At 53.8% G+C, this 13,409-nt stretch overlaps 1 protein-coding gene across 1 annotated transcript in view; it reads right to left on the bottom strand.

Moving 5' to 3' along the window:
• CAMTA1 (calmodulin binding transcription activator 1) overlaps window positions 1-13,409 on the bottom strand; it is a 1,148,791-nt gene that overhangs the window by 113,115 nt on the left and 1,022,267 nt on the right. The window contains exon 7 of the mRNA XM_023739374.1: window positions 11,916-12,069. Coding sequence (XP_023595142.1) covers window positions 11,916-12,069 — 154 coding nt within the window. The remainder of the gene's footprint in view (window positions 1-11,915; window positions 12,070-13,409) is intronic.

Below are 13,409 nucleotides of genomic sequence, written 5' to 3'. Positions count from 1 at the left end.
AGAAGAAGTGGCCCTGGCTGAGTGTTTCCACGCAGGGATGTGGCACCGCTGAGCCACTCGGAGGCTCTCAGAATCGTCTCCTGATTTGCTAAGTGGCATTGTGACTGAGGCCAGGAATTCTTCGCATCAAAATAAAAGCACGAAGGTGCTTGAAGTTCTGATTGTCTAGTGATGCCAGAAGTGCTATGTGGCAGGACAGAATCAGCTTCAACAGTGATCCCCAATAGAGGAGCCACCTGGGCTGGAATCCTCCTCTCCCCACATCCACCTAACTGCAGCCCATTCTCCCAGGTCCTGCTCAAGGGCAGAGAAGGCAGGGAGGTGGCAGTGACCACATGTCTGTCCAGCAGAGGGCGGGGCAGGAGACCAAGTAGGCTTCCAGGCCATTTCCATCTCGCCTCCTATGAGATCCTGGACTTAGCTGCCTCCAGGTGCCCCGAGGTGGTGCCCACGGAGAGGCAGCCTCCATCTAAAGAGGTAGCTAGCTGTCTCTTGGCTCCTAACTATGTGGCCCAGAGCCTCTGATTTTTAAAAAGAAGCTGGAAATTTGGAGATTTAGATATTGGCAACTAATTCTAAATTTAACAAACCCCTCCTCCCCAGTGCCGAGTAGGGGTCAGCATCAGTGTTATGCATTGAACTGTGTTCCCTAAAAAGGTATGTTGCAGTCCTAAGGCCTGGTACCTGTGAATGCAACCTTGTTTAGAAATAAGGTCTTTGAAGATGTTATCAGGTAGATTAACAGGAAGTCATTCAGGAGCAGGTGCAACCTAGTCCAATATAACCACCACCACCGCCACCACTAGTTGCCGTAAGTTGATCCCAACTCACCGCGATCCCATGTGTTTCAGAGTAGAACTGTGCTCCATAGGGTTTTCAATGGCTGATTTTGTGGAAGTAGATCACCAGGCCTTTATTCTGAGGTGCCTCTGGGTGGATTCAAACCTCCAACCTTCAGGTTTGCAGCTGAACACACTAACCATTTACCCACCCAGGGGCTCTAATTCAGTATAAATAGTGTGCTTATAACAAGAGAAGAGACACAGAGGCAGGGAGACAGGAAGGACGGCCATGTGATGATGCAGCTGCAAGCCAAGGAATGCCTGGGGTGACCAGAAGCTGGGAGAGACAAGAAGGATCTTCTCCTGGAGACTTTGGAGGGAGCATAAGCAGAGTAACTAGGGTATGGCAGGTAGGGAAGGAATGACGGGTATTGCAATGGCCCTGGATGCGTGGCGCCACCGAGCAGTTTCTATTAACCCAGTACAGCCAGTGGCGTATCTGTGGCAAGCACTGAAATTGCGCCCCTGTCCAAACATCTGACACCCCTCTTTTAGATAACTTTACCATAATATCAGCTCAAAAATACAAGTCAAGCTCGGGAATCTTTTAATTAACACATTACTATTCCTGAGGAAGGACGCTGGGCCGTACAGGGTTAATAGAAAGTGTTCAGTGGTGCCATGCATCCAGGCCATTGCAATATCCTAGATATACCACTGATTATTGCATAGCCCAGCCGACATGTCGATTTGGATTCCCATTCTCCAGAACTATGAGCCCATACATTTCCATATTTTTAGGCACCCAGTTGGTGGTATTTTGTTACTGCAGCCACAGGAGACTTGTACAGTTAGCTCCAGAGTGGTAGCTGGGCTGGGACTGGGCAGGGCCCCTGCATCTCCAACACAGCACGGGGCACCGCTCAGTAGCCCTCCTTCAACGCTGGTTGAATTAATGAATGATGAACTGGCGGGGGCGGGGGGAGGATTCTGTAACAGCAGTGGATGCGGGCGCCAAGGTAATCCCAAGTGGCAAGCAGCCAGAGAAAGAAGGGAAATCAAAAGAAGCATTTCTCTTCCTTTCAGTTCTCCTTTTTGGAGGCCAAGACAGCAAAATAAGATTTAGCCTGAGGGAGATAACGTACATTTGCAAAAACAAACCCGGATCTTCCGAGCAGGAAAATGAGGTAAGCCTCACACTGAAATCAGCCTGGCCTCCCCCGTGTCTGCTCTCCTCTGTGCTAGGCCCAGAGATGCTTGGGAGGCCTCCTGGCTGGAGGGGGGACAGGGGCTGGGGAACCGTAGCTGTCGAGGGACAGACCCACCTGCTCCCAGGGCCAGCGGCTCCCAACCAAAGGGAAAAAGCAAAACGCAGAGGGAAATCCTCCCCAGGCCCCTCTGTATCGGCCCCACCTCCCCAAAGACTCCAAGTCCGGCAGACGCAGGCAGGGAGCAGAAAAGAACCTTCTAGGCTCGCTGGATCCACCCACTGATGAGCACCTCTGCTGTTACAGACTGAGCACCCCCCAAGCTCCCCCTCCCCCCGGCTTGCTCACAAGTTCGAGTCAGCAAGTGGTTGTGAAGACCTCACTACGTGCCTAGTACTGACCTCTCAGTTTCAACCAAAGAAACTTCTAGGGCAATGTTTCTTAACCTGGGGTTTATGCAAAGACCTCAAGGGGCCCTGGGACCCCCAGAAATCTATACCCAATTCTTTGTACATCTTTGTGCACGCTTGTGGTACCTCCCTCTGGGAGAGTGCCCAGCCCAGACTCAGCATCGACTCTAGCGCCAGCCTCCTCCCACCAAATGTGAGCATCAGCTGGTTCTCAATGAGGCCTATACCCCAAAAAGAAGCCTGACCCCACTCTCCAGGACAGGCTCCTGGGCTGGTCTCTTGGGGAAGCCTGCTTTAAGCTGGGGCTTCTCCCAGTGTTACCCTGGGGACCTTAGCCTGAGAAGCTTGCTTGTTAAAATATCCAGGTTCCTAGGCCCAGTCTAAGGAGCCCTAGTTAAGCACTTGGCTACTAACCAAAAGGTTGGTGCTTTGAACTCATCCAGCGGCTCCATGAGAGAAGGACCTGGCGATCTGCTTCTGTAAAGATTACAGCCTAGAAAACCCTACAGGGGCAGTTCTACTCTGTCATATGGGGTCGCTATGAGTCAGAATCGACTTGATGGCACCTGACTTGACCTAATCTGAGGCCCACTCTAGACCCCGTGGAATCAGAGTCTGGGGTGGGGCCTGGGAACCTACCTTTTAGCACCCCTTCAGGTGGTTCTGATGGGAACCCCTCCTCTTGGCATTGAGCCATAGTCTCCGCTCAGGCTTTGCTGGTCGTGGTGGATTTGGGTAGACTGTGGCTGCTCTGGTGCCCTCTGGGGTCCCCCTTGCTTTGGCCCCTGACTCAGATCCTAAGAATCTCCCCTTAGAGGCAAGGACCTTCAGGCCCTTTCTGACAACAGCCTGCACCCTGACTGATCTTCCTCCTTCACCCCACCCCTCACCCTCTTTCTATGCCACACCTGCAGCTCGGTAGGGCAGCATCTTTTTCCACTTTCTTTGTCAACTACACCCTCCTCCAGATTCTGGCTGAGACTTAGGAACATGCCCTCCTGGTCAGGGGCCAGCTCCCAGGCCCTTCTCCAGCCAGGTAATGCCTGATCAGGGTAGACTGATTTGAAGAGGAAGTACCTGGGTACCTCTCCCCAGGGTTCCTTCTGCTTGTTCCAGTCCCACCCCAAACCCCAGCACTCCAGGATCACAAGAGCAGACCCCAACAGACTCCCCAACATGCCACACACACCAGGTCCACAGGTGGAGGTGGACAGTGGCCCCTCTCTGCAGGGCCCCCCATTGCCAGGCTGGAGAGTCGGGGCTCCTCAGGGCCCACAACTGGGAGCTGGTCTGCTGCTATTGGCCACCAGGTGGCGCTAATTCACCAGGAACCGGGACTGGTGCAGGGTCTGGAGAGGAAAGCCTTTGTTGATTTTACTTCTTGATATTCTATAATCACCAGGATTACAATCTAAGCAAAAAAGCAAAACAAATAAACACCACTACCACCCACCCCCCCTTACTGGATCTTTGGTCTTTGTCTGAAAAATTGTGAGAAAACAAAAGACGTGTTAAATATACAACCCAAGGCTTGGTAGCAGCAGCAAGGGCCTCCAGGACAGAGAAGGGTGGGTGGGGGCTTTAGCGGTTGAGGGCTCTGTTGACTTAACATGGTGGGGTGAAGACCACCAGTGGCAAGGTTTCTGAGAGCCTCCAAAAGGCTGGGGCCTGCTAACCAGTCTACTCCATTTCAATTTCTTTGTCGCCCTAGCCACTTTTCAGCAACGTGAAGCTCCCTGTGTCCTGGCACCCTGGCCTTCCTCATGTCCCTGGAAGCCTTGTAGGGGTTTCCTGCAGTGACCTGACAGCTGCATGGAGGCTCGGAGAGTGCTCTTTCAGACAGCTTGTGGTGAGGGGGCTGACTGAGACCCTGGCTCCTGAAAACACCAACAGGCAGCAGGTGCCCAAGGACCAAAGATGATGGGGAAATTAGGGGTTCCTGGGAACCACAATAGCACACTCAAACCCCACACTCAACATGGCCTCCATCCTCCGCGCTGTACACAGTCTCCTCCCTCACACTCAGCATGGTCTCTACTCCTAGACTGAACATGGGCTCATACTCAACAAGGGCTCCACCCTCTCAAATTCAGCATGGTCTCTACCACTTCATACTCAACATGGCCTCTGCCCCTCAACTCAACACAATTTCCCCTTTCACTCAGCATCGTCTCCACTCTCCATACTTAACACAGCCTCTTCCCTCACATTCAACATAGCCTCCACTCCCACACTTAACATGGCCTTCACCCCTCCAATACACATTCAGCATGGCCTCCACCCTCCACACTCAACACAATCTTCTTGTTCCACTCAACAAAGCCTCTACTTCTCTACTTAACATGGCCTCCACCCTCCACATTCAACACCATCTCCCCCCTCACACTCAACATGGTTTCTACTCCTGTACTAAACATGGACTTTATCAGCTCATACTCAACAAGGGCTCCATCCTCTCATACTGAACATAGTCTCTACTATTTCATACTCAACATGGCCTCCATCCCCCAGCTCAACACAACATCCCCCTTCTCTTACTCAACACGGCCTCTACTCCCCATACTCAACATGACTACCCCACCTACACTCAACATGACTTCTACTTCCTACACTCATCATGGCCTCCATCCTGCCCCCCACCCCCACATTCAACATGGCCTTTGCCCCCCACAGTCAACATGACTTCCATCACTTCATACTCAGTAAGCCCTTCCAGCCTTAAATGTGACACGACTCCATCACCCCAGTGTTACCACCACAGGTTTGCTTTTGCCTTCCATGCTGTTTCTTCTCTCATGCTGTTTCAAACAAACCTTCTTGGGAGCACCTCTCCGCCTCCTGCCGTTCTCCAAATCCCACACATTCATCAAGGCCAAGGTAAGTCTTCTTTCTACAAGGAAGCTCCCTGACTATCCCTACCCTTGATTTTCTAAACTTCTAAGTTATTGAAGGCAGGGCCATCTATTTTGCCCTAATGCTATCTGCTTTGGAATCATTAGCTGTTATGATCGTCCTCTTTGGTTTGTCTTCCGGATTAGACCATGAACCCCTTGAGGCAGGTCTCCCACTTTTCTTCTTCCCAGGGCCCAGCCTAGGACCGAGCTCAGAGCAGGAGTTCTCAAAGCTTGTCCACAGCGCAGTTTGGGTGGGTAGAGTAGTCCCTGAAGGACTGAGGGACAACTGGTCTGTCCAGCTGGCCTTCAGGGGCCCACCCTTAGCACAGAGCTGGGCACAGGCTAAGTGCTCAAGCGGTGGGTCTCAACCCTCAAGAAAGAGAGTGGCTTTCTGGCTTTTGATAACTTCCCCTTATTGTGTGCTGCAGCAGTCCAGAACCTAAGGACTTTACATCCCTGGTGTCATTTAATGGCCATAGTGACTGTGGAGGCAGGTCCATTATTACCCCTTTACATGAAGGAGGGCAGCAAGGCTCAGAGAACTCTGGGAACTTGTGCAAGGCCACCGCTAGTATGAGGAGGAACGGACTCATACCCAGGCCCCTACCTCCTGAGGGTGCTTTCAGAGACGGTGTCAGGCGTGGGGGCGCTAGAGAACCAAGCACTTGCCCTGCTGAGCTAGGCTGTACTCACACGCGTGTTCCCACATATGTGTGCATGTGGGTGAGGAGGGCAGTGGTGTGTGTGCACATGTAAGCACAGGTATGAGCAAAGAAGTGTGCATGGGCACATGTGGGGAAGCATATGTATGGTGTGGATGCAGGTGTGGGTGCAGACCCTGGTGCTACACTGGCTCCCCAACCAGCTTGCTTTGCCGCCCAGCCCTGCCGAGGACCCTGGGAACGATGACAGAGTGGCTTTAGGGAAAAGTGGTCAGGGTGGAGCCACCCCGTTCATCTCTGTGGTGCTCAGAGGCCTGCAGGAAGGGCTGGGCAGATGCAGGGCCATCTGGCTGGCCAGGTTGCCCAAGTGGAGCCCTTTATGGGGAGCTGGGGCAAGACTGCCACTGGGGGATGTGCTGCGAGCACACTCTGAATGGTGGAATCTCACCAACTGCTCACACGCTCAGCCTCTCCTGGGCTGCCAAGGAGAAAATCACAGGGGCTTGGATCTCCATTGACAGAGAAGATAGGCATCATAGGAACTGGCTCCACCTGGTTGGGGCCAGCTACACAGGCTAAAGGATAGCTGACGGCAGAAGGTTCTGGACATTGTGCTCAGAGCCATTGTGGCTCTGGGCAGCCAAAGATCAAGCTCCCAGCCACGCTGGCAGGACTGTGGCATAGACTGGCTGGCAGGCTGTTCAACCCCACTGAGAATCATCTCTCCGCAGTCGATGAAGAGGTGAGAACACCACCTGCCCAGCCCTGATCTCCCACTATGGGAATTGCTGGGTGCAAAGCTGGTGCTGTCGGGCCAGCTGCATTGGAACAGACCCTGGAATTTCCAGGAGGACGCACGCGGAGCTTTAGATCATGTTCGCTTGCATTCTATAGACTCTGACTCTCAGACGGGACCCTAGTCAATCATGTCCAGGCCTTGAGCTGGGACTAGCAAGATGTACATGATGAGTCAGAATGGATGATTCACATGCAGAGCCTTATTCCTCAGGTATGCTAGGATGGTGTTGCTCAGCAAAACAGTATATTTCCCAGACTCCCTTGCTACTAGGGGCAACCATATAACAAAATTCTGGCCAATGGGATACGACTGGAAGTGATGCATGCAACTTCTGGGTCATGTCCTTAAAGGGAAGAAGCATACCCTCCTCTTTCTCTCTCCCCTTCCCAATGACTGGAACGTAGTTGTGATGGCAGGAGCTGGAGCAGGCATTTTGGGCCACGTTAAAAAAAAAAGAGGCAACACTGTAAGAATGGCAGAGCAACCAGCTGGAAGGAGCCTGGATTGCTGATCCCTGACACTGTGGGAGCTGCTATACCAACCTGAAGTGCTATGTGAAAGAGAAATAAGCTCCTATTTTATTTGTTGTTGTTGTTAGCTGCGATCGATTCGATTCTGACTCATGGTGACCCCATATGTGCAGAGTAGAACCACTTCATAGGGTTTTCAAGGCTGTGACCTTTCAGAAGTAGATCACCAGGTCTGCTTTCCAAGGCACCGCTCGGTGGGCTTGAACCTAGTAGTCGAACCCTGAACTATTTGTGCCACCCAGGGACTCCTCCTGTTTCGTTTAAGCCACTCTTGTTTTGGTCTGTGTTGGTCTGTGTTACAGCAGCAGGATCCGTCTTCTAACTATTACACATGGAATTACAAAAGACAGGAAGGATCTTTGGGAACGTATTGGGACTTCCTATTAGACATCTTAATTTTTTTCTGCCTGTGTTTTTTATCTGGAGGAGTCATTCCTCAGACTGCAGGTCAAAAGGAAGAATCAAGGTGGGATTCTCTGAATCCATCTGGCTTAGACACGGGTGTTTGTGAGATTACCAAGGTGCAAGAATCACAAGCCCCCCACCCCCACCCCATTCTGCAACAGGTGAGGCACAGGCCACAGATCAGAGATTCACTTCTCCACCGACAAGCACAACATTTTGATTAAACCACTGACAACTCTGCTGCAGGGCAGAGAAATTTGGAAACATCAGGAAATCAAACTGTGAAGTCTTTGAAAGAATGTGATTTATGTGAAAACGTGATGAAGCTAATGTGTTTGGCTCCAGCGTTTGGTGGCATGCCTGATTCTGGAACCAGATCTGATACCTTCTTGGCACCCAGCACACCTCTGCCTTCCCCGAACACGGTTAGCGGCTGCCCTAAGTGGGTTCCAAGCCTGGTCTGAATCTAAAGCTTTGATTTGAGCCGAGCTCCCTGAGACGTGTTTTCCAGGCTGATCATCTTCAGTCAGTGCCCCCCGCATCCGTGCCCGCTCTGAGTAATTGTGCAAGGCTCCTCGCTCCCTCCCGAGACACCAGCGAGCCACTGTTATTAGATTTATGGGGAGTTTGTTGTAGTTTTACATAATCTTCTTGATGCACTGCAGATTTTTGAGCGGCTCTCAAAGTCCCTACAGCTAAGCACCAGAACTCGGCTGGCTCCGGCCTTGCTTCCACCCCCTGGGGTTCCCAGAGCTCAATGTCCCCACCTGTCTGGGAGGTGACATCCCTGTCTGAGGACAGGCAGGCTTTTACATGGGGATGGTGGGTTTTCTGGGGCACTGCTGATGATCTGGGGGCATTGCGAGAAGGGAGAGGCAGCGAGGACAGTAAAAGGAAGCAGGTCAAATAAAAGGATGGGGAAGGTACAGGGAAAATGGGGATGGGATGGCTTATGGGGAAAGGGCTGTCGGTGCCTTTTGAGAAAGATGTTTGCGAGGGTGAGGGCTGGGGGAACGGAGGGGCCCTGACCGTGCTGGCCATCTTGAAAGGCACCTCTTCACTCAGGCACATCCCCTTGGCTAATCTCTGGCTGACACAAAATCTGGAGATTTTTCTGAGGCCCAGTTAGGGCTGGGGCTGCTCCCCAGCTATGTGGATAGGGGCCCGATTTGCAAATGGAGTCTGAACTCCTTGGAGCAGCCCAAGAAGAAAGAGATGACAGGCCCAGAAAGGTCAAGAAGGCAATTCCTGCTCCTAACTGAAGACAAAAGGAGCCCTGGTGGAGCAATGGTTAAGCACTCGGCTGCTAACTATAAGGTTGTCAGGTTGAACCTACCCAGTGGCTGCGTGGGAGAAAGACCTGGCAATATGCTTCTGTAAAGATTGCAGACTAGGAAACCCTGTGGGGCAGTTCTACTCTATCACGAGAGGTTGCGATGGGTCGAATCGACTCTATGGCACCCAACAACAACAACAACTGCAGACAGCTTTTGGGAATGGGATTCCCTCTCAAACCTTGAACTCTCTGGAGTCTGACCAGGTGCAGGTGTGCCTGGCCACCCTTTCAAGGCAAGAGTCCTCCTTTAGGACCCTTATTTTGGAAGCATCACCAAGTCCTGGGAGAAAAGGCCCAGGCTTCCACCCTGGGTATATCCTCCCATGGAGGGAAAGATGGGCAGCTTCTCCAGAATGAGCCCATCCACCTGGAATAACTCCACCTCCCAGGACACCTGCTGCCTTGATCTTGGACTATGGACATGGAAGCCAAGCAGAGCCCAAGGAGCTGAGCCTGGCCCTGCAGAGCTGGCAGGTTGGCTTTGGAGCAGAGACTGTGGGTTCTCTCTTTCACTTTATAGAAGGAGAGCTGGGGTGCAAAAGAGGTGGGTGACTGACCCAGAGTCACACAGGGGGGTGGCCACAGGACTAGGACTAGCGCCCACCTCCTGACCCCCCAGCTCTGACTCTTTCCACTGCCCTGGCCAGGTGGCCGAACGGCTCATTGTCACCAGAGTCATTGCTTTGGCCCCAGACAAGGCTCTGCTGAAGAGCAGGTCTGAACAGGACCTGGGGCAGGAAACCCAATGTCAGTGCAAGAAAGTGTGAGCAGGCCCTGGGGGGCCCAGTGTCAGTTCAAGGAAGTGTGAGCAGTCCCTGGAGGGACCAGCTGGCAGGGAAAGCCCTGCCCATTGGGAAGGGATGGGCACAGGTTGGTCTGAGAGCATTACCCTGGGCCTCTGGCTTGGCCTCGAAGGGGGGCCCCTGAGCACCCCCGCTTTGGGCCTGGACACTGGAGGCTTTTGCCAGTTCCTCAGGCTCCCGTGGGGAGTGGACTAGAGCTGGGCCAGCCACTTCCCATTCATCCATTCAACAAACGTCCACAGGGACCTTCCACGTGCCCAGTGCCATGTTGGACCCTGGGAGCAGTTGCGGCAGGGAGGACTCTTGGGGCATTCACTGCAGTGTCTCCTGATTTCTCAATACTCTGCAGAATTTGGGGAGGCTGCTGCGGCACCCTCTGGTTAGGTACAGGAGGGAGATTCCTGTTTGAGGTCCACCTCGGGGGAGTTTTGGAGAAGGTGAGTGTGCTGGGGTGTGAGTCCCCATCCAGCAGTCAGGAGGCCCAGGAAGAAGTGATGTTTGGGCTGAGAGCTGAAGGGCCAGGGGGCAGAGGGCAGGGGAGGGGCAGGGGAGGGGCTGGGGAGGGGCAGGCGAGGGTTCAGGGGAGGGTGCAGGCGAGGGTGCAGGGGAGGGTGTAGGGAGGGTAGAGGGGAGGGACAGGGGAAGGGCAGGGGAGGGTACAGACCGCAGGAGGAGAGGCAAGCTCCTGTGAGGAACCAGAAATGTTGAGCGTGGCTGGACGCAGAGTCTGAGGCTGCAGAGATGTGGGGCCCCATGGCAGAGGCACTGCCTGCCACGCCAGGAGTTTTTACCCTCAGAGCATTGGGCACATGGTCAGCACTGTTCAGAAGTCCCACTGTAATAACCTGAGCCGGGGGAAGGCCCCTGGGCTGTCTGGTTCCAGGTTCTGGGTAGTAGTGCTGAGGCCAAGCTGCCCAGAACCACCCTGCAGGCAGCTGGCTCAGGAGGGCAGCATGTGCTGAGCTCAGTTCAGCCTGATCAGGCTGCTGGCCTCTGGGGACCTTCCTTTGCCTCCTGAACCACGACCCAACTGGGAGGCTGGAGGAGAAATCCCCGAATCTGCACACTGGAGGGATCCTCAGGGTCAGCTGGTCATCGCAGGTGCCCCTGGTCTCAGCTTGGACACCCCAGTGACGGGACACTCCCTGCCCACCCCTTGAGAGGATGCTTTAGTTGCTCCCCTGTGTATAGTGCTCATCAGCCTCCTCCCTCCAGCCCAGCTGCCAAGGGGCACGTGGTCCCGAGTAACCCCCGGCCGATCTTTGAGGTCCTACATGACTACAGGTCTCTGCTCCAAGCCTCAAGAATCAGTGCTCCACGGCTGGCCCCAGGCCTGTGTCCAGCACTGATGCCCTGCTCTTCTCTGGCCCAGCAAACTGCACTTGCTCTTTCCTGAGCCCAGCTGCCCAGCAGGTGGAGGTGGGCACCGTGGCCCCTTGGCCACTTCCGGAGCCACAGCCCAAGGAAATGAGGCCCTGGTGCTGCTTTCTGGACTCATTTGGTGTTTTGCATTCAGCGGTTTGCACCTGACAGATGCTTCCGAAAGCATCACTTTGCTGACAAAATGAAATCCAGCTCAATTACCATCATCCATTTGCCACCCAGTCTGGGAGCCGAGGCAGCCCTGCATCCAGGAGGTGGTGACTGAACCCAGAGCCCGGGTGCAGACGGCCGAGTGTGGGAGCAGGCCAGCTTTGGCCAGCCCCTCTGCTCCCCTCCCTGGCCTGACCCCAGCTCCCCTCCCCACCGTACCTCCTGCCTACAGCCTAGAAATCTACAGTGCTGAACCCTCTCCTCCTTTGGTGGGTAATTTTGCACACATTGCTTTGTTCCTTTGAACCTCACTTTTCTCATCTGCAGTATGGGAGTGACATTTTGTGCCCTGCCATCGAGTGGAGAGGTTGTGAGCATCACGTGAAGGCTGGAGTGTGAGTGGGCCTTGGAAAGTGAAGTTTGGCTCAGGAGTTCACGTGTCACTGACACTTGTGTGGAATGGGGCTCCCACACCCGGTCCCCTCTGGCCCTGCCCGAGTGAGGCTGGCTGGAGTCCCAGCACAGGGTGTGCAGGCTGGCTGTGGCTACTCACACATGGGCTTGAGCTGCCCGATGAGCTCCTCTTTTGTCCATTTTGCCCACTCCTTCTTGTCGGTGTTGATGGAGCAGAGGATGGGGCCGCAGGGCTTGCCGCAGTCCTCGATGGCTGGCACATTCAGGTAGTGCACCAGGACGATGTCGGGGTTCTAGGGGGAGAGACAGACACGGGTAGCATGAGGGTAGTGCAGAGCCTTCCCAGGGCAGGGACCCCCTCCCTCTCCTCAGGTCCAGGCAGGGTCTGAGTCTCTGCACACCAGGTTCGCAGGCATAGTACATTTGGAACCGGATCCTTCTCTGTTGTGGGGCCGTTCTGTGCATTATGGGAGGCTTAGCAGCATTCCTGGCCTCTACCCACTAGATGCCAGTTACATCCCCCCTCCAGGCTGTGACAACCAGAAATTTCTCCAGACACCCCAAATGTCCCCTGGCAGGGGGTGGGGAGCAAATTGCCCCGGTTGAGAACCACTGGTCTACATACAAGTGTGTGCACCTGTAACTAAGGACCAGGTGCACGAGACCAGACTGCATTTCCAGCCCAACACACAAGACTTCACACCAACAGCCACCCCGCCAGCACATGCACCCACCTCATTCTTTACATGCATGTCCTCATCACTGAAACCCCAGGCATCACCACCCCTCCTTCCCAAGAGGACATGCAGTCCCCAGAACACCCCTCCTCCCAACCTTGAAGACCCCTTTGGAGGTTAAGGATGCAGAGAACCCTTGGTCTGAAGATCTTGAAGGCACAGTTTTGCCCTGAAATAGTTCTACTGAAATGGGGCCGCTCCTTCCCCTGGTGGCGCAAGGGTTAAGCACTCAGCTGCAAATTGAAAGTTTAGCAGTTTCAACCTACCCAGAGGCTCCTTGGGAGACAGACCTGGTGATCTGCTTCTATAAAGATTACAACCTAGAAAACCCTATGGGGCAGTTCTCCTCTGTAACACATAGGGTCGCTATGAGTAGGAATTGACTCAACGGCACCCAACAACAACTTCCCATCAGATTCAATTCAAAGTGGCCTCTGTCCTTTCTGCCCACCACCAGCTCTGACAGCCATACCCCAAGAGGCCTGGCGGTTGGGGTGGGGGGGCGGGCAGCAGTTTTGAAGCAAGGAGCACGTGGCCTTGCCATGGCCAACCAGAAGGTGGTCCAGCTTATTTGGCCACACCAGGTCTGGCAGGTCTGTTAAAAAGCAAGCGTGTCACTTTATAGACGCACCTGGATAAACCCAGAAAAACCTGGCTTAGCCCTTCTACCTGTCAGAATGAATTTCTTGGACCACTTTTTTTGTTTTGCACCATGCTAAGGAAGCATATGACAATATATCAAGATGCGCAGGGAACTACAGAAAAAGCCACATGGAAGGCCATATCCTGAGGCTTTTCCTGCCTGCTGGTCTCCTCTGCTTTTCCCTCTTGGTACTGGACCACAAGTCTGGGGAGGGGGGACATGAGGACCCCTGGCATGGAGGATGCTGAGTCCA

This window comes from Trichechus manatus, unplaced genomic scaffold (genome assembly GCF_000243295.1).
Source record: "Trichechus manatus latirostris isolate Lorelei unplaced genomic scaffold, TriManLat1.0 scaffold00133, whole genome shotgun sequence".
Taxonomy (NCBI): Eukaryota; Metazoa; Chordata; class Mammalia; order Sirenia; family Trichechidae; genus Trichechus; species Trichechus manatus.
Note: the sequence above shows the minus strand (reverse complement) of the source record. Positions and strands in the feature narration are given on the sequence as shown.